Below are 18,766 nucleotides of genomic sequence, written 5' to 3'. Positions count from 1 at the left end.
ATGACGCTGCTGTAAAAAAGAAGGAACTCATACCATTTGCAACCAAATGGATGGACCTGGAGAGCATCATGCTAAGTGAAATAAGCCAGTCAGAGAAAGATGAATATCATATGATCTCACTCATTTGTGGAATATAATGAACAACATAAACTGATGAGCAAAAATAGAGCCAGAGGGGGAAAATATAATGGATTATAATAGAAGTAATATTTCCTACAACTTTTGTGATATCATACTATATTAGTATAGTTTTGGTAATATTATTATACTTAAAACCCTTTTATTCTTAAATATTAATGTTTATTGCATATAATATTACTATATGTAAGATCATTTTTCTTGGATAATTGGTGCTTATTGCATGTAACATTATCATATTTACAATAGTTTTTCTTGAGATACTAAAAAACAAAAAGAAATTGTCACATTCATCCAATCTTCAGCAACTACCACTTGGTCAGTCAGCAGCCATCAGTGTTGAGGCAAGACCCTCCACCAGCAAAAAGACTTGCTGAAGGCTCAGATGATGGTCAACATTTTTAAGTAATAATGTAGTTTTAATTGAGGTATGTACATTGCTTTTCAGACAATGTTATTCACACAGAATAGACCACAGCAGTGATTTTCAACCAGTGTGCCACGGCCCCAACAGGCACACTAATGTGCTGCAAGAATTTTTAAAACATGCAATACCTGACCACTTAGTCAGGGGCAGTGACCTCTTTTTCCTTAGAGTGTCAAATAAAGAAATGAAAACAGCCAACACAATAACCATCTGGTGTGAATGAATCAAAATTATACCTATTTTCTTATCAGGTTGGCAAAAAATGTAATATATATTTTGGTATGCTGAAAATTTTTAGTAATTAGTTTGTGCCATGATATGAAAGAGGTTGAAAATCACTAAACTACAGTATAGTGTAAGCACAGCTTTTACATGCACTGGGAAACCAAAATATTCATGTGGCTTGCTTTATTGAGATAAATGCTTTATTGAGGTGGTCTGGAACTGAACACACAATATCTCTGAATTATGCCTGTATTAGGAAATTAATAAAACAGACTTCAATGGAAAAATGATGGATTAAAATATACTTACTTATCTAGGCTCTCTAAAAAAAAATACAAGGACAAAGAGAACTCAAGAGGACAGTTGGTGAAATAATTACCAAAATTTTGGAAGTTAAAAATTTGTTGGACAAATGGTAAATAACAAAGCAGTTCAAGAATAATTACAGTTCACAAAAATAGCAAACATTCATGGGGCATTTACGGTGGTGCTGGCACAGAGTGTTAGTGCTTTACATATATTAACATTTAATCTTCATAACAACCCTAAGACTTATTCCCATTTTACAGGTGACAAAACTGAGTATAAGGGAAATTACATAACCTACTCAAGGTTACTCAGATAGCAAACGTTTTTTTATGAAGCCAATATGAAATAAAATAATTTAAGGAAACTGAAGGCAACAGGTACCTCTGCAGGCAGGTGCTGAAAACAGGAGGAATGGTTGAGATTTTGTATGAAGGTAATTAAGTCCTCAGATACCAAGCAACAAGATAACTGTTCTTCCCTCATCAGGATTCAAAAAGAACCCAGAAGAGCTTACTTTCTGGAAAGGCTGAACCACACATATTCTAGACTCTGGATCACCAGGCAGAAGTAGCCAAGGGTGCAGGTGAGATGCTATATTGAAAACAAAAAATGCAATAAAAATCCTTATGCTGAAAAGGAATCCCCTTGCTAGCTTTCTTACTTTGTGCAGCTCTCAGAACAGTCACTGATATTTGAAGGTCTCCTAATGAAAAAAATAAAATAAAATCTCTTGTCTTACCACTCTGTAAGTTCACAAGCCCCACTTCTCAGAGAGCTTCTAATCAGCTCATTAGTACCCCTTTCTTGAAGAGGAAAGAATAGCTAACAATCACCAGTTGAGGAAAGTCTCCAACATGAGACCCAAAAAAGAAGAGGTTGTCATAGGGAAAAAAAGAGCAGGAATCAGAAAAAACTAACATAAATCAAGATATTAATCAACAGCTTCAGAAAGATGAAAAGATAACTAAAACTATGAAACTAAAACCAGGTGTCATAAAAAAAGAAAAAACACTTAGGGAATAATAAAAGTCTCTTAAAAATTAAATATTATGCCAAAAGGCACAAATTGACTTTAGGGATTAAAAGGTAAAATTAAAAACTAGAACTTGGGGGGTGGGGAGATAGCAGAAAAATCAAAAAAATGAGAGGACCAATCTAAGAGGTCTAGTGCCTAAATATCAGGATTTTTAAAAAATGGAGAGAAAAGTAGAAAGGAAGAAATTATAAAAGAACTACAGTAAGCCTGGTTGTTGTGGCTCAGTGGATTGAGCATCATCCCATGCACGAAGAGGACACCAGTTCCATTCCTGGTCAGGGTACATGCCCGGGTTGTGGGCTCGATCCCCAGGAGGGGGCGAGCAGGAGGAAGCCGACTGGTGTTTCTCATCAATGTTTCCATCTTTCTCTCCCTCTCCCTTCCTCTCTCTCTAAAATAAATAAAAACGTATTTTAAAAAAAGAACTACTTCAGGAAATTTCTCAGAACTCAATGAAGGACATATGTTTATAGACTGACTGCTACTGTGTACCCAGGACAATAATTACAAAGTAAGGCTGATACCAAAGTACATTATTTGAAATTTCAGAATACTGGAGACAAATGATGTTGAAAATGGCTTGAAAACAGATCCTATAGTGAAGGACTGGGAATAAGAATAGCACTGAACATAGCAGAAGCTGTAGTAGAAGAAGGTAATTGAGAGAAAATGTCTTCAAAATTCTGAAGAAATTATTTCAACTGCAAATTCTATATTCGGCCAACCTTACAATATGATCAAAAGAGCTGCATACTCCCTTTCTCAAAAAGTCTCTGGAGGCTGTGTGTACTTAAAACTAAAGAATAAACATAGGAAGATACAAAATCCAGAAAACAGGACTACTGACACAGAAAGAGGTCCTGTGCAGCATATATAGAAAATAACCACTTCAATGGAGAGGTTCAAGAATCATCAAGAAAAATAAATGGAACCAATAAAGGTATTTTAACACATTGAGATTTTTTTAAAAATATATTTTATTGATTTTTACAGAGAGGAAGGGAGAGAGATAGAGAGCCAGAAACATCCATCAGCTGCCTCCTGCACATCTCCTACTGGGGATATGCCGCAACCAAGGTACATGCCCTTGACCGGAATCGAACCTGGGACCTTTCATTCCACAGGCCGATGCTCTATCCACTGAGCCAAACCGGTTTCGGCTGAGATGAATTTTACATAGCTCCTATGTGGGAATGAGTTGGTATTACGGACACAGAAAATTAAGAAGAACAAAAACAAAACAAAAAAGCAAGATAGTAACTCCAGGGAAAGCAGTAAATTGTAAAGAAAGTAAGGGTAGCCTGGCCTGCATGGCTCAGTGGTTGAGCATTGACCTATGAACTAGGAGGTCACGTTTTGATTCCCAGTAGAGTTGTGGGCTCGATCCCCTGTGAGGGCATGCAGGAGGCAGTCAAACAATGATTCTCTCTCATCATTGATGTTTCTCTCTCTCCTCCGTCTTCCTCTCTGAAATCAATAAAAACATATTTAAAAAAAGAAATAAAATGTAATTATAGTATATTTATATGCTGAATTGCAAAAAATATTTTTCATAGTCATTATAATGTAAACATTGAACAGAGATTTCACCCCTCTTTCACAGCAAGAAGCTAATAAAGATCTAAACTGAAGGAAAGAAGATAACAAAGCATATAAGCAAAGGAACAGCCCAAGGGATTTGCAGTGGTTGCCTTTGTAGGGCATGATTAGGGAGTCAGGCAGGGTTGCATCAGTGAATATTTTTTGGGGTCATGAATCTTATAAAGTCATGTGCCACTTAATGACGGGGATATGTTAGGATAAGTGTGTCTGAGGAATCTGCCTCTTTATACTGAGATTATCAGTATATTTTCAAGAAACAGAATATCCTTCACAGGTGTAAGTATATTTAAAATTCCAAATGTAAAAAAACCTTTGTAGAACTTAACTGAACCAATGACTGATTTTTTTTTCTTTCTCAGATTTTGATCATTTATTTAAAGAGAAAGAAGCAAGAGAAACCAAGATGGAGGCATAGGTAAACACCTGAAATTGCTGCCTCCCACAACCACTTCAAAAATACAACTAAAAGACAAAATGGCCATCATCCAGAACCACAGGGAGGCTAGCTGAGTGAAAATTCTACAACTAGAAGGAAAGAGAAAAGCACTGAGACTCAGAGGTGGTGCGGAAGTGAGGCGCATGCCAAAAGCACTGGCAGCTGAGGATGCGGCGCACGGGAGAGGGCTGGCGGCTGAGGTCGCGGCCCACGGGGGAGGGCTGGCAGCTGAGGACACAGTTGTCTTTTTCAATCGGGTGGGAGACACAAGCTCCTGACTGCTCTGAACTCCAGTTCCGGGTGAGTCTCTGGGGACCCAGACTCATATGGGGAGAAACTGGACTGTCTGGCATCGGGCGGAACTCGAGGTGGCTTTCTCTCAGAGGTGCTTGCAGCGATTACTGGAACCTAACAAACTGCAGCTGAATCAGAGAGACCCAGAACTTCCAAAAGAAGGTCCAAGGCCCCACAGCAGCTTGCATTGCTTCACAGCTGGGCCTCATCTGGGCACCTCCAAACCCCAAAGAAGAGGCATCTCTCCATAGCTCCTGCTGGGTAGCCTCAGGCAGAGGCTAAATTAGCACTTCCTTAGAGATCCAAGAACTAGTGTACCCAGTGGTCAGAGTGGGACCATCCAGATTACAACTCCTCAGATCCATAAGGGACACACTCAGGGGGCAGACTCAGTGAGCACCAAAGCCCCACTGAAGCAAGTCTTGCCCCAGAAGGGTGTCTCCAGCTCAGAAATTCTCCCACTGCAGACGCAGCTGATTCTCACAGCCAATTGTCCTGGAGGTCAATTCCTCCAAGTGATACCTACAACAATCAAGGCTTAACTACAACAAGACTGTGCACACAGCCCACAAAGGGGTGCACCAACAGTGTCCACCTCAGGTAATTGGGGAGGCTGAGCCACTGGGTCCTACAGGACACCTAACACAGAAAGCCACTCTATCAACACAGGGAAGCATAAAAAATGCGGAGACAAAGAAACATGTCACAAATGACAGAAATGGAGGAAAGCAAACTACTGGATATAGAGTTCAAAACCACACTTCTAAGATTTTTCAAGAATTTTCTAGAAACCGCGAATAAATGTAGTGAGACCCTCAAGAAATCTGGTGAGACCCTCGAGGTTATGAAAAAGGACCAACTAAAAATTAAGCATACACTGACTGAAATAAAGGCTATTATGCAGAGTTCCAACAGCAGACTAGAAGATCACAAGAATCAAGTCAAAGATTTGAAATACGAAGAAGCAAAAATCACCCAACTGGAAAAACAAAAAGAAAAAAGAATCCAAAAATATGAAGATAATGTAAGGAGCCTCTGGGACAACTTCAACCATACCAACATCCGAATTATGGGCGTGCCAGAAGAAGAGAGAGAGCAAGATATTGAAAACCTATTTGAAGAAATAATGACAGAAAACTTCCCCTACTTGGTGAAAGAAATAGACTTACAAGTCCAGGAAGCACAGAGAACCCCAAACAAAAGGAATCCAAAGAGGACCACACTAAGACACAGCATCATTAAAATGCCAAGAGCCAAAGGACAAAGAAAGAATCTTAAAAGCAGCAAGAGAAAAACAGTCAGTTACCTACAAGGGAGTACCCATACGACTGTCAGCTGATTTCTCAACAGAAACTATGCAGGCCAGAAGGGAGTGGCAAGAAATATTCAATGTGATGAATAGCAAGAACCTACAACCTAGATTACTTTACCCAGCAAAGCTATCATTCAGAATTGAAGGTCAGATAAAGAGCTTCACGGATAAGGAAAAGCTAAAGGGGTTCATCACCACCAAACCAGTATTATATGAAATGCTGAAAGGTATCCTTTAAGAAGAAGAAGAAGAAAAACGTAAAGATACAAATTATGAACAACAAATACACATCTATCAACAAGTGAATCTAAAAATCAAGTGAATAAATAATTTGATGAACAGAATAAACGGGTGAATATAATAGAATCAGGGGCATAGAAAGGGAGTGGACTGACTATTCTCAGGGGAAAAGGGGTGTGGGGGATGCGGGAAGAGACTGGACAAAAACTGTACACTTACAGATGAGAACAGTGGGTGGCGGGGGTAAGGGCAGAGGGTGGGGTGGGAACCGGGTGGAGGGGAGCTATGGGGGAAAAAAGAGGAACAACTGTAATAATCTGAACAATAAAGATTTAATTTAAAAAAACAAAGAAAAGAAACAGAGTAAAGCAAAAGGAGAATATGAAGTTTAAAATAAAAGACTTGAAAAACACACACACACAAAAAAAAAATAAAGAGAAAGAACCACAAACAGCCGAAACCGGTTTGGCTCAGTGGATAGAGCGTCGGCCTGCGGACTGAGGGGTCCCAGGTTCGATTCCGGTCAAGGGCATGTACCTGGGTTGCGGGCACATCACCAGTGGGAGGTGTGCAGGAGGCAGCTGATTGATGTTTCTCTCTCATCGATGTTTCTAACTCTCTATCTCTCTCCCTTCCTCTCTGTAAAAAAAATCAATCAAATATATTTAAAAAAAAAAAAAAAAAAAAAAAAGAACCACAAACACAGGACGTTAGGTGCTATATACTGAATACAAAGGCAAAGAATCTCTCAGAAAGGGAAAATCTGCTGATGGTTGAAATGAAGCTAATCACTGTTCCCCATCATCAAGTATGAGGTCAGAGATGAAAGCTCCCTCAGAAAAAACAGGTGGATTTTTCACAACCTTGTAAAACCTTTAGGGAGCAGAATACCTGAGAGAAATGTCTTTACCTTTAGAATACAGTAAAAAGAGGTACCTCTCACTCCCCAAATTCAGTCACCATGGCAGGACCATGAGTGATTTTTATTAAGAAAGTGCATTAATGTAACTTACCTTTAGCATAAGAGATTTTGGGGCTTCAAGAGGTGCACAGGCATCAGGAGAGCCCACCAGTTCTGCTCCATGAGTGATGATCTTCTGACCGACAGCCAGTCTACCTTTCTGTACAAGAGCCGAGAGGGGAGGGTCCAGCTGGGCCTTCACAGCATACCATCCATCCGTCAGTTCCACAATAGCTGTTTTGCTGGTATCCACACCACTAGTTTTACTGTTAGAAGTTTCAGTTAGACTTGTGGTTGGTGAAAGTATTTCAGAAACACAGAGAACAAGTGTCTTTGCTGCTGTGTCATCCCTTTCCATTATCTTTTTTATAGCGGATCTTCGACTTCTATCAATTTCCATATCATATCTAAAAAGAAAATGCATTATTTTAGGAATTGTGAGTACAGTTTCGATGTAAAAACAGTCAACGAATAATCTATATATATAAAAGCCTAAGCAACTAAACGACCAGTTGACTGGTCGCTATGATGTGCACTGACCACCAGGGGGCAGACGCTCAACGCAGGAGCTGCTGCCCCCTGGTGGTCAGTGCGCTCTCACAGGGGGAGCGCCATTCAGCTGACCAATGGACTCTAGACACTGGGCTCATGACTGCCGAGTGCAGCTGCAGCAGTGTTACTGAGTGGCGGTGGCAGGTGCAGTGGGGCTGGGATGAGTGGGAGCCGCCTGCAGCTTAGTGCACTACTACATCCCCTGAGGGCTCCTAGATTCCAAGAAGGCGCAGGCCAGGCTGAGGGACCCCACTGGTCCGTGCACCAGACCTTTAGTTGAAAATAAAAATTTAATACCTTTATTGAAAAAATACTGAGACAGAAGAGAATTTAAAATTTGGTAGCTAGTAATATATTTTTTATGCCATTAAAATATGAATTAAACATTAACTCCCCCCAAATGGAAAGATGCTTTATTAATTAGCAATCCCCGAAAAGTGGATCAAATTGGTAATTCATATTCTTAGAAGTTATGGAGGGGGTGGAGGTAGAGGGAAGCAAGAGGTGTATAAAGATGTGATTTCTCTTAAGTGGGACCTGGGGGATGACAAGAGAACTAATTACTCCATACAACTGACCAGTAGTATGGGATGGCAACTGTCACTGCCAGCTGGCTTGTGTTCTGCTACCATATGAGTGGGGAATGTCCAGCCCACAGGCCATATAAGGCCCTTGAAATCATTTGGTTTGGCCCTGCCAAGGCATTAGTGGTGAGTTAATTCAATGTCTGACCAAACTATAGCAGGCTAATTTTTAAGTTGATAATTTTGTATGGCCTGCAAATGATGTTATATCCAAACGGCCCTTGGCAGAAAAATGGTTCCCCACCCCTGCACTACGACATGAAATCACAGACTGCACAGAAATCTGAACTGTATCCAAGATATGATTACATAATGTAATGCTTTAAACTTGCCTGTATTTTAGTTGAAGAAGCACCCTTTCTGGGTTTAGGCATCTATTAGCAAATTCCTTAGGAAATGCAAATTCCATAGCTGCCAGTTTCCATATAATCCATCTATAGTGATTATAGACCCAACCTCTAGAAATTAGCTTTGGATCCACACCTGGGGTGTCACACAGAGCCCTGAACAAAGAAAGGTAGAATAAAATAGCAAAAAAACAAAGAAACAACTCCACATAAGATAATATTAAATTCAGTAACCATGACTATTCTTAGCAAAAATCTGTACTTTATAAGATCATTTAATAAATTTTTGAGTTAATATATAACCAATAGCAATATAATTTTAGAAAATGATTTGATATGTATCAATACCTATAATAATAAAAGAGTAACATGCTAATTAGACCAGATGACCTTCTGGTCAACCAGGGGAAGGAAGGCCTACTCTTTTTATTAAAAAACTAGGGGCCCGGTGCACGAAATTCGTGCATTGGGTGGGGGTGAGGGGGAGTGTCCCTCAGCCCAGCCTGCCCCCTCTCACATACTGGGAGCCCTCAGGCATTGCCCCCCATCAATCTCCAATCGCAGGATCGGCCCCTTCCCCAGGCCTGACGCCTCTGCCAGAGGCGTCAGGCCTGGGCAGGGGACCCTCATTTTCCCCCCATCACTGGTTCTGCCCCCAGCCCAGGCCTGATGCCTCTGGCCCAGGCGTCAAGCCCGGGCAGGGGCCCCCCAGACCCCTCTGATTGCTGGCTCTGCCCCTGGCCCAGGCCTGATGCCTCTGGTCTAGGATTCAGGCCTGGACAGGGGACCCCCCTCTCCCCCCATCACCGGCTTTGACCCCCGCCTAAGCCTGATGCCTCTGGCCCAGGAATCATGCCTGGGCAGGGGACCCTCATTTCCCCCCATCACTGGTTCTGCCCCCAGCCCAGGCCTGATGCCTCAGCCAGAGGAGTTGACCCTCATCACCATCCGATCGCTGATCACCGGATCGGCCCCTTGACCAGGCCTGAGGCCTCCGGCAGAGGTGTCAGACCTGGGCAGGGCACCCCCAGCTCCCCCGCGGTTTCAGGCTCCGCCCCTGCCCAGGCCTAATGCCTCTGGCCGAGGCGTCCTGCCAGGGCAGCGGGGACCCACAGCGGCAGCGGCCCCGCGATCGTGGGCTCTGCTTTAGGCCCAGGCAAGGGACCCCTAGTTCCGGGGACTGCCAGCTTTGACCCTGCCCAGCTCCCATCGCTGGCTCCACCCCTACTTCCTGCTATCACTGGCCAGGGCGGAAAAGGCGCCTGATTCTCCGATCATGGCTGGGGGGGCAGGGCAAAGGCGGCCCTGGGGGCTCTTAGCGCCCCCCTGGGTTTCCGATCACTGTCAGTGGCAGGGGGCTTCTTCCTGCTTTCCCTTTCGCCTCCCTGCTTTGTGCCTACATATGCAAATTAACCGCCATCTTGTTGTCAGTTAACTGCCATCTGAGTTGGCAGTTAATTTGCATATAGCCCTGATTAACCAATGAAAAGGGTATCGTCGTACGCCAATTACCATTTTTCTCTTTTATTATATAGGATATTTTATTGATTTTTTACAGAGAGGAAGGGAGAGGGATAGAGAGTTAGAAACATCAATGAGAGAGAGAAACATCGATCTGACTCCTGCACACCCTGTACTGGGGATGTGCCCGCAACCAAGGTACATGCCCTTGACCGGAATTGAACCTGGGACCTTGCAGTCCGCAGGCCGATGCTCTGTCCACCAAGCCAAACCAACTAGGGCAGGGAGGCCTACTCTTGCATGAATTTTGTGCATCCGGCCTCTAGTATACTAATAAAAAGTCACTAAAGATATTAGTCAATACAATTATTTCAACTGGAAAATGAAATCCTTAACTTAAAATAATTATATTTGAGATTATTTTTCTTATTAAAGAGACTGTTTTTAGAAATCACATTAAGAACTTCCTTCTCTTGTCCTGGTGCTTCTCTCTCTGCTAAGAACTATATGATTTCAGTCATATGTTAGACATAAAGCTGAAACTTGTAAACACAAACAGCAGTGTGGTGATTGCAAGAGGGGAGTGAGTGCGGGGAAAAGGGGATCCTCATATATGGTGACAGGAGAAGATTTGACTTTGGGGTGGTGGCCACATGATGCAATATACATATCTTGTAACATGGAAACCCACACCTGAAGCCTATACGTTTATGTTGACCAATGTCACACCAATCAATTTAATAAATTAAGATAAAACACATAACAAAATATATTCCAATTACCTACCAAAATACATAACAAAAATTAAAGAAAAATGTTTTATCACTTTCCCAAAAGCATAAATTTTGGAAAGATTTATAGAGATATTAAAGAACAAGGGGCCCTGGCCAGTGTGGCTCAATTGGTCGGAGCATCATCCTGTGTACCGAAGGCTGTGAGTTTGATTCCTAGTCAGGGCACATACCTTGGTTGCGGGTTCAATCCTTGGTCTGGACACGTACAAAAGGCAACCAATTAATGTTCTCTCTCACAACAATGATTCTCTCTCTCTCTCTCTCTTTCTCCCCCCCGTCACCTCTCTCTAAAATCAATAAACATATCCTAGACTGAGGATTAATATTTTTTTAAAATAATAACGGCACTATAGAAAGGTTTTTCATATCTTTCCATTGGCTTAAGATAATACATCTCTGATAGCAAAAACTTTAAATTATGTTTATACAAACATTAGAATCATAATAAGTTATATATTTCTAAATTGTGTTAGAGCAGTAATGTTTATTAATTTTTGGCATTACTAATATTTAAGTACTTATGTTTAATTTTTAGTAATTCTATTTCATATTTATTGAAATACACAGTGAAAGAGAATATGACACAAGTGTACATGTGTGGGGGTCTATGATAAGGCCAATTCAAATTTAACTTTTGTTATCAGTCTTTATTTTGTAAATGTATAAGGAAAATGTCACAATTTAAGAAAACCAATTCATTAAATGCTAAGACAAACCATAATTCACTTTTTAAAAGATTTCACCAAAATGTCAATTGAACCATAATGCATTTTAAATGATCTGATGTAACTCTAGCTGGTTTGGCTCAGTGGATAGAGCATCAGCCTGCAGACCAAAGGGTCCTGGGTTCGATTCCGGTCAAGGGCATGTACTTCGGTTGCACACTCTTCCCCAGCCTAGACCCTGGTCAGGGTATGTGCAGGAGGCAACCAATCAATGTGCTTCTCTCACATTTGATATTTCTCTCTGTCTTTCCCTCTCTTCCACTCTCTCTAAAAATCAATGGAAAAATGTCCTCAGGTGAGGAATAAAAAAATAAGTAAATAAAATAAAATGATTTGATGTATAAAAATTTTATTCCTAGCCAACTTTTTAAGTTCAAGAGAGATAAGGAAAGAGAAAAAAGAAGAGCTTGTGAGGAAAAATGATTACAGAATATATAAAAGTTAACACCTCTTTTTGCACAGAATACCTATAAAATTCTTCTTTTCCAGCCTTCCCATCATTGGAGGGTATAAGCCATCCACCGTCAGCCAGCTGTGTGCCTTTTCCAGCCCATGAGGCTTCCTTACCAAAATAATTCTGAGTGTGAAACTGAAAAGACTCTGCATTTTTACTGTTAATTGTTAGGCATTGTTTAGAGACGCCATACATATACAGCTGCACAAAAGAAATAATAGAAAAATTTGATAATGAAAAACAAAATCAAACAAAAAAGCATGTTTCACAGAATAGAAACAATTGTAACAAACTGAAACTGAATTTACTCAAAATTTTCATTTAAATATTAAAATATTCACTATAAAAAAAGGTTTAACTTATTTAGTAGAAGTTAAAATGCTGATGTACTAGAAATGACCCCCACCTCCCCTCCAATTCGAGTCTGTTGCACCTTTTTCATTCCCCCGTGTATATGCCTCTTGCTATATCTGCCATTGGAGTCATTGTGGGGGTAAAAAAAGTAACAATGTTTTACAAAATCTCTTAAGTTCAAAAATTTAGAAGAGAGAGAACAGTAAAAAGTGTATTTCAGGGAGTCTGACCTCAGGAGGTCAGATTTCTACACAGGCCTGGCCTATTTCAAGGTGCTCACTTCTACCAGAGGCCTGATCCCAGAGTATCGTTTCCTTCATTCAGACTTCACTCTGGAGTCAGACTCCTTGCTTTGGAATTGTGGCTCTTCTACTTGCTTAGTTAAGTGACTTTGGGGGCAGTTACTTAACCTTCTCTGTGCTTCAGTTCTTTCATTCGTAAAATGATGAACAAAATAATGGTGCCTTTCTTTTAGGTGCTTGTGAAGGTTAAATGAGATATAACCAGCAGGCACAGAGCTTAAAAGAGTGCCTAACACATAGAAAATGCTCAATAAATGTTACCTATTAATATTACCAAATATCATTTTCACTTTTCCAGTGCCTAAAATGCTAACTAGACAGTAATCTATAATAATAAAAGCATAATATGCTAATTAGACTGGACATCCTTCTGAATGACCTTCCAGACAAAACCAGGGCTGCAAGGGAAACCCAGGTCCTGGGTGCCTGTTGGCGGCCGGAGGGAAGCCAGTGCCGGCAGCCGGGGGAAAGAAAGGCCTCTTGCATAAATTTTGTGCATTGGGCCTCTAGTAGCTTAATAAGAATCCTCTTTTAAAACTGTGAATAACTCTTAGTGAGTTCAGGATTATGAGTTATTCACAATTTTAATTCAATGAGACTACTTTCCTCTAACACCTAGCCAAGAGCTCTTATAGTAATAAAATATGTTTTGAAAGGGGAAGAGGAATACTAATTCTGAAGTCTAGATCACTTTGTAGGATTAAGGCAATAGAGGAGGAGGAGGCTGCCCCTGTAGGTGGATAGGAACATGATGATTTCAATTGGTTCTTCCTTTAAAAAGGGCAATTTGGAGATACCAGTTAATAAAATAAAATTACAAGTCGCTATAAAAGCTAATAGCATTGTCAACAAAAGCATACCTGTTTATGGGAACATGCAGAGGGAACTTGGCCTTCTACTGCTACTTTCAGAGAGATTCTAGGCACAGTGGATGTTTTTGCAAGATACAGACTTCCTGGCTGTGGAAAAATTTGTTGGCCATGTTTCTTTTTAATACGCATATTCTGTACATCTCTGGCATTCTGAAGATTTGCAATGCAATCTATTGAGAAATAATTAGCAAAAAATATTTGAGTATAAAATTTAAAAAGCACAACCCTTTCTTTATAAAATTATACATTATCAATTAGTTCTAATTTTAAATCTTCAGGCATGAAAAAAGTTTCAACTTCTAAAGAATAGAAATACTTCTTTCTTTCTTTCTTCCTTTCTTTTTCTTTCTCTCTTTCTTTCTTTCTTTCAGATTTAGAAGAAAATAAGTAGCCTGGGAAAAAATATATTCCAGTAATAGCAATTCTAGGTGTGTGTCTAATTACTTTTTTAAAAACAAGAAAGTCCACAAGTAGTTACTTTTGAAAGACAATATTAGAGTAATTTAAACCTAATCTCTGGACTTGGAAAAATCTAAGGCATTAAAGAAAGTCTTGAAATTATTAATCATTACAAAGGGGGGAAATCCTCAAAGCATTATTTAATATAAGAAATATCTAACTGAAAGGCAAAATTATGTCAACACAAATTTTTACAAAATACCTAAAGGTTCTTCTTCACACTTTGTGGAGATTATAGTTGCTACTTGATTGGAGTTATCTTTGTTGGGCTGATGAATTTCACTGTTATTAATATTATTTTTACTACCACCAGAGCCATGTTCACCTATGTTTTCTTGTTTTTGTTTGTTTTCTTCCAAATCAGTATTGCTGCCAAGACACTGATTATCTCTGTGAAAATGTGATTTAGTTTTAAAAGGTGGGACAAAAACTTTCACTGGTTTGCCTGTAGTAATTGAGTATCTCCTTTTTTTATTTTGTGTGGCAGGAACTTTATAAAATGGCTGTCCTGAAATTGATAAATTGCTTGAAGATTTTTCCAAAGTTGGCTGTTTATAAAAATGAGATTTGGACAGAAATTCTTGACCAGGTTCAGTAAAATTTGGAGTCTGTATTTTTTGCCTTTCCTTAGTTGTGCTATAATGAGAAGAAAACATTTGCTTGATTAGTTACAGTGAACACACACACACACACACATAAAAATTATGGAATATGCATTTTGGGGGAGACCCTTATTGCTACATGGTGATACTATTCTGCTGTTTTACATTTCATCATGGTTACCACCCAAAACAATACCACTGTCAAGTCCATTACAACTTCTCATACAAGGACGCCAGTCTTTGACTTTACCACATACTTCCCATAATAGGAACAGTCTGTCAAACACAGATCCTTGTGACTCTCTCCTCCAGGTTATCTCCTTACTCACCTCTTTAACCAGAGAAAGAGCTATCCGTCTTCTTGTGGCTAACACTTTCACTTGTACTCTAACCCCAACTAATAACTCTGTCTTTCAGGAGTCCCATTTTTTCAGTTATTATTCCACCTACTTCATTTCTTTCTCTATCACCTGTTGATATCTTTTTTTTTTTTAGGGTTCCTTTCATTTAGCTAGAAAACCCTGACCAGTCTCGCCAAGACATTTTTTCCTCAGCCTTGTCTCCCCTTCAAGTTCATACTGTTACTTACTCCTTGTGGCCAACCTTCCTAAATAGGTAATCCTTGATTTCTATTCATTGAATTCTCATTTCTTCCACTACTCTATAAAAATTGTTCTCAATAAAGTTATTCATAACCCCCCAAATGCCAAAAAAAATATTCCTACATGTGTACACTCATTCTACTAGACTTTTGGCAGCTGTGACAGTTGACTTTTCCCCTCTTAAAATTCTTACCATTAATATCTACCCCATTGTCCCTTTATTTATTTGTTTCTCTCTTTTTTTGCTGTTTTTTTTCTTCTTTCCGACTCTTCTTTCCTGTCTCCAAAGTTGGATTTCTTTCCTAGACCCTTCCTGGGCAAGGTGATTATATCTATTACTTAAATTACCATCTACCTAACAAAAAAAATATTAACCTGTCACTTATGCCCAACTTTCCCCTAGATGTTATTCCCACACTTTGAACTGCATAGGACTAAATTTATCATCTTCCCTAGCATATACATTCTTCCTAATATTTGATATCTTGTTGAAAACCCCATACTTCCTTTTATCCATCCTTAAACCCCTGGAACTAATTTAGCTATCCATTCATCTATCCACAAATATGTAATGAGGTCCTACTATGTGCCAGGCACTATCTGGCTGGAGGACAGAGTGACGAACAAAACAAAATTATAGAGTTTACATTCTAGTGGAGGGAAAGTGACAATATGTCACATGGTAGTAAATGCTATGGAGAAAAACCTTCTGGTAATTAGCATCTGAAAAAAGTCTATGCTCACACTTATTTGATACTTTGATCAGTGATAAAATTCTGGAGTGAAAATCATTTCCTCTTGGAATTTTAAAGGCATTGCTCTGTATTATACATCATATAATCCATAATCTTCTAGCTTCCATTATTAATGATGAGAGGACTTATACCATATGACTTTTGAAGCTTTGTTTGAAACCTAATTTTTTTTGCCCACTGGAAAATTTAAGGTTCCTCTTTGCCCCTAGTGTTCTAAAATTTCACAACAATACCCCATCACTGTGGTTCCTTTTTATTCATGTGCTCACTCTGAGGACTCTTTATTTATCTCCCACTCCCGGCAGATACAACAAATAGAAGGAAAGACAACACATTGCTTATCATTGTTAGTCTGCTGAATGTTATCTTCATTGTACTGAGGACCCTTTTAATAAGCGGTTCTCAACCTGTGCGTCGCGACCCCTTTGGGGGTCGAACGACCCTTTCACAGGGGTCGCCTAAGACCATCAGAAAACACATATATAATTACATATTGTTTTTGTGATTATCACTATGCTTTAATTATGTTCAATTTGTAACAATGAAAATACATCCTGCATAGCAGATATTTACATTACAATTCATAACAGTAGCAAAATTACAGTTATGAAGTAGCAACAAAAATAATTTTATGGTTGGGGGTCACCACAACATGAGGAACTGGGTCGCGGCATTAGGAAGGTTGAGAACCACTGCTTTTAATCAAGGAAACTCGTCCTTCAGTACTGATAAACTTTTTCTTTGAAATTACTCTCATATTTTTTCCTATTCCTTATTTTTCAATCTCCAAATTTTCAGACTTTTCTGATTATCTTTTCATTCCCCTTTTGATCTCTTTCTCTTTTTGTTCTACATTCTGGAAGTGTTCATAACTTTGATCTTCTATTACTTCTGAGTTAACTTATTTGTGCTATCATATTTTTAATTTCTAAGGGCTCTTCTGTACACATTTTAAGGATGTTATATGTTCTCTTTCCTAATAATACTAGTATTTTTAAAGTTTTCTTCTCCTTGCACAATCTATATTCTCTAAGTTCCTTCCTTTTTCTTTCTTTCATTTTCTTTTGCTTTGTTTATTTTTGTACTTTGGACACTATCTTTCATAGAGGCTTTCTTCCAATGACAGGTGTTCCTTGAGTAGCTGTTCATATTTCAGAGTGAGGCACTGAAAAGTCAACAGGAAGGTGTATGCTATGGGATTGCCCATTGTTGACTTCACTGTCTGGTGATCTGGCTATGCTGTTTCACATGAATATCCACAACTGTCAGTATTTTGGGTTTTTCTACTGAACTGGTCATATTCCCCAGAAAAAAATCTTCCAGTCTTCTAACTGGAGGCCTGGCTGCCAGCAATGGAAGCCAAGTATGGGAAGGAGGCTCTCTCTCTTATCATTGATGTTTCTCTCTCTCTCCCCATCTCCCTTCCTCTCTGAAATCAATAAAAATATATTTTTTAAAAATCTTAGTAATTTTGGAAGGGTTTTAAGAAGAGAGATAAAATATTTTCCATATTTCCATCTTTTTTATAATGAATTTTCTCACCACTCAATATATAGGGTTTTACTTAATCTCTGTGTTCAGTACCCTCCCCCACCCCATCCCCAATTCAGAATTCCTTCAATTCCTCTTTTCCTGAGAATAACCTTATGGAAGAGGGATAACTGCCTATCTGCAATGGAGGAAGGGATATAGATGCTTTTTTTTTCCTTTTAAAATATATTTTATTGATTTTTTACAGAGAGGAAGGGAGAGGGATAGAGAGTTAGAAACATCAATGAGAGAGAAACATCTATCAGTTGCCTCCGGGACACTTCCCACGGGGGTTGTGCCCGCAACCAAGGTACATGCGAGTCCGCAGGCTGATGCTCTATCCACTGAGCCAAGCTGATTAGGGTGATATAGATGCTTCTTAAAACAGATTTCCAATGAATTTTCCTATTTTCTGCTTCACCTTCAAAAGTACATGTTGCTGCCAACCTAAGTTCCTCCCATGTTCTTTTTTTTTTTTATAACATATTTTTAAATATATTTTATTGATTTTTTTACAGAGAGGAAGGAAGAGGAATAGAGAGTTAGAAACATCAATGAGAAACACCGATAAGTTGCCTCCTACTGGGGATATGCCTGCAACCAAGGTACATGCCCTTGATTGGAATCGAACCTGGGACCTTTCAGTCCATAGGCCGATGCTCTATCCACTGAGCCAAACTGGTCAGGGCCTCTCATGTTCTTTAGGGGAAATTGAATTGAGTAAGTAGCTAGTTTCTCTGCTGACTCTAATGTCAGTTTCTGGCATTCTATGCTTTCTAAGTCTTTTATGCTTTTTGGCTTCCGAAATTTTGTTGTTTCTTCTTATTACTATCCTTGTGCATTTATACATTAAAAAAATATCTTAGCCTGGCTGCTGTGGCTCAGTGGTTGAGCACTGGCCTATGAACCAGGATGTCAGGCTTTGATTCCTGGTTAGGGCACATGCCAGGGTTGCGTCTCAATCTCCAGGAGGGGGCATGAAGGAGGCAGCCAATCAATGATTCACTCTCATCATTGATATTTCTCTCTCTCCCGTTCCCTTTTTCTCAGAAATCAATAAAGATATATATATTTTTTAAATCTTAGTAATTTTAGAAGGGTTTTAAGAAGAGAGATAAAATATTTTCCATATAATCCATCTTTTTTATAATTAATGTTGAGTAATTTCCTTAACTCCATTCAACCTCAGTACCTCATCCATAAAATGGGAATAAAATCTGTTTGACTTTATAAAGTTATGACTAAAAAACGAGCTCGTATATGATAGCACTATAAGTATGACCCAAGTACACAATGATTTAACCCTGATGCAGGCTTCAAGAGGGAAGGATTAACTCCTATATGCATGTTAGTGCCATTAATTTTAGAAATATTTATGAAAAAAAAAATACCC

The 18,766-nt window shown here is 39.3% G+C and overlaps 1 protein-coding gene across 2 annotated transcripts in view; it reads right to left on the bottom strand.

Moving 5' to 3' along the window:
* BRCA2 (breast cancer 2) overlaps positions 1-18,766 on the bottom strand; it is a 78,824-nt gene that overhangs the window by 29,699 nt on the left and 30,359 nt on the right. For both annotated transcript variants that reach the window (XM_006765063.2, XM_015564836.1), the window contains 5 exons: positions 14,087-14,520; positions 13,414-13,595; positions 11,911-12,098; positions 8,449-8,619; positions 7,033-7,387 (listed from right to left, as the gene is read on the bottom strand). In XM_006765063.2, coding sequence (XP_006765126.2) covers positions 7,033-7,387; positions 8,449-8,619; positions 11,911-12,098; positions 13,414-13,595; positions 14,087-14,520 — 1,330 coding nt within the window. The remainder of the gene's footprint in view (positions 1-7,032; positions 7,388-8,448; positions 8,620-11,910; positions 12,099-13,413; positions 13,596-14,086; positions 14,521-18,766) is intronic.

The sequence above is a fragment of the Myotis davidii genome, unplaced genomic scaffold (genome assembly GCF_000327345.1).
Source record: "Myotis davidii unplaced genomic scaffold, ASM32734v1 scaffold701, whole genome shotgun sequence".
Taxonomy (NCBI): domain Eukaryota; kingdom Metazoa; phylum Chordata; class Mammalia; order Chiroptera; family Vespertilionidae; genus Myotis; species Myotis davidii.
This window is presented reverse-complemented; position numbering and strand designations above follow the sequence as displayed.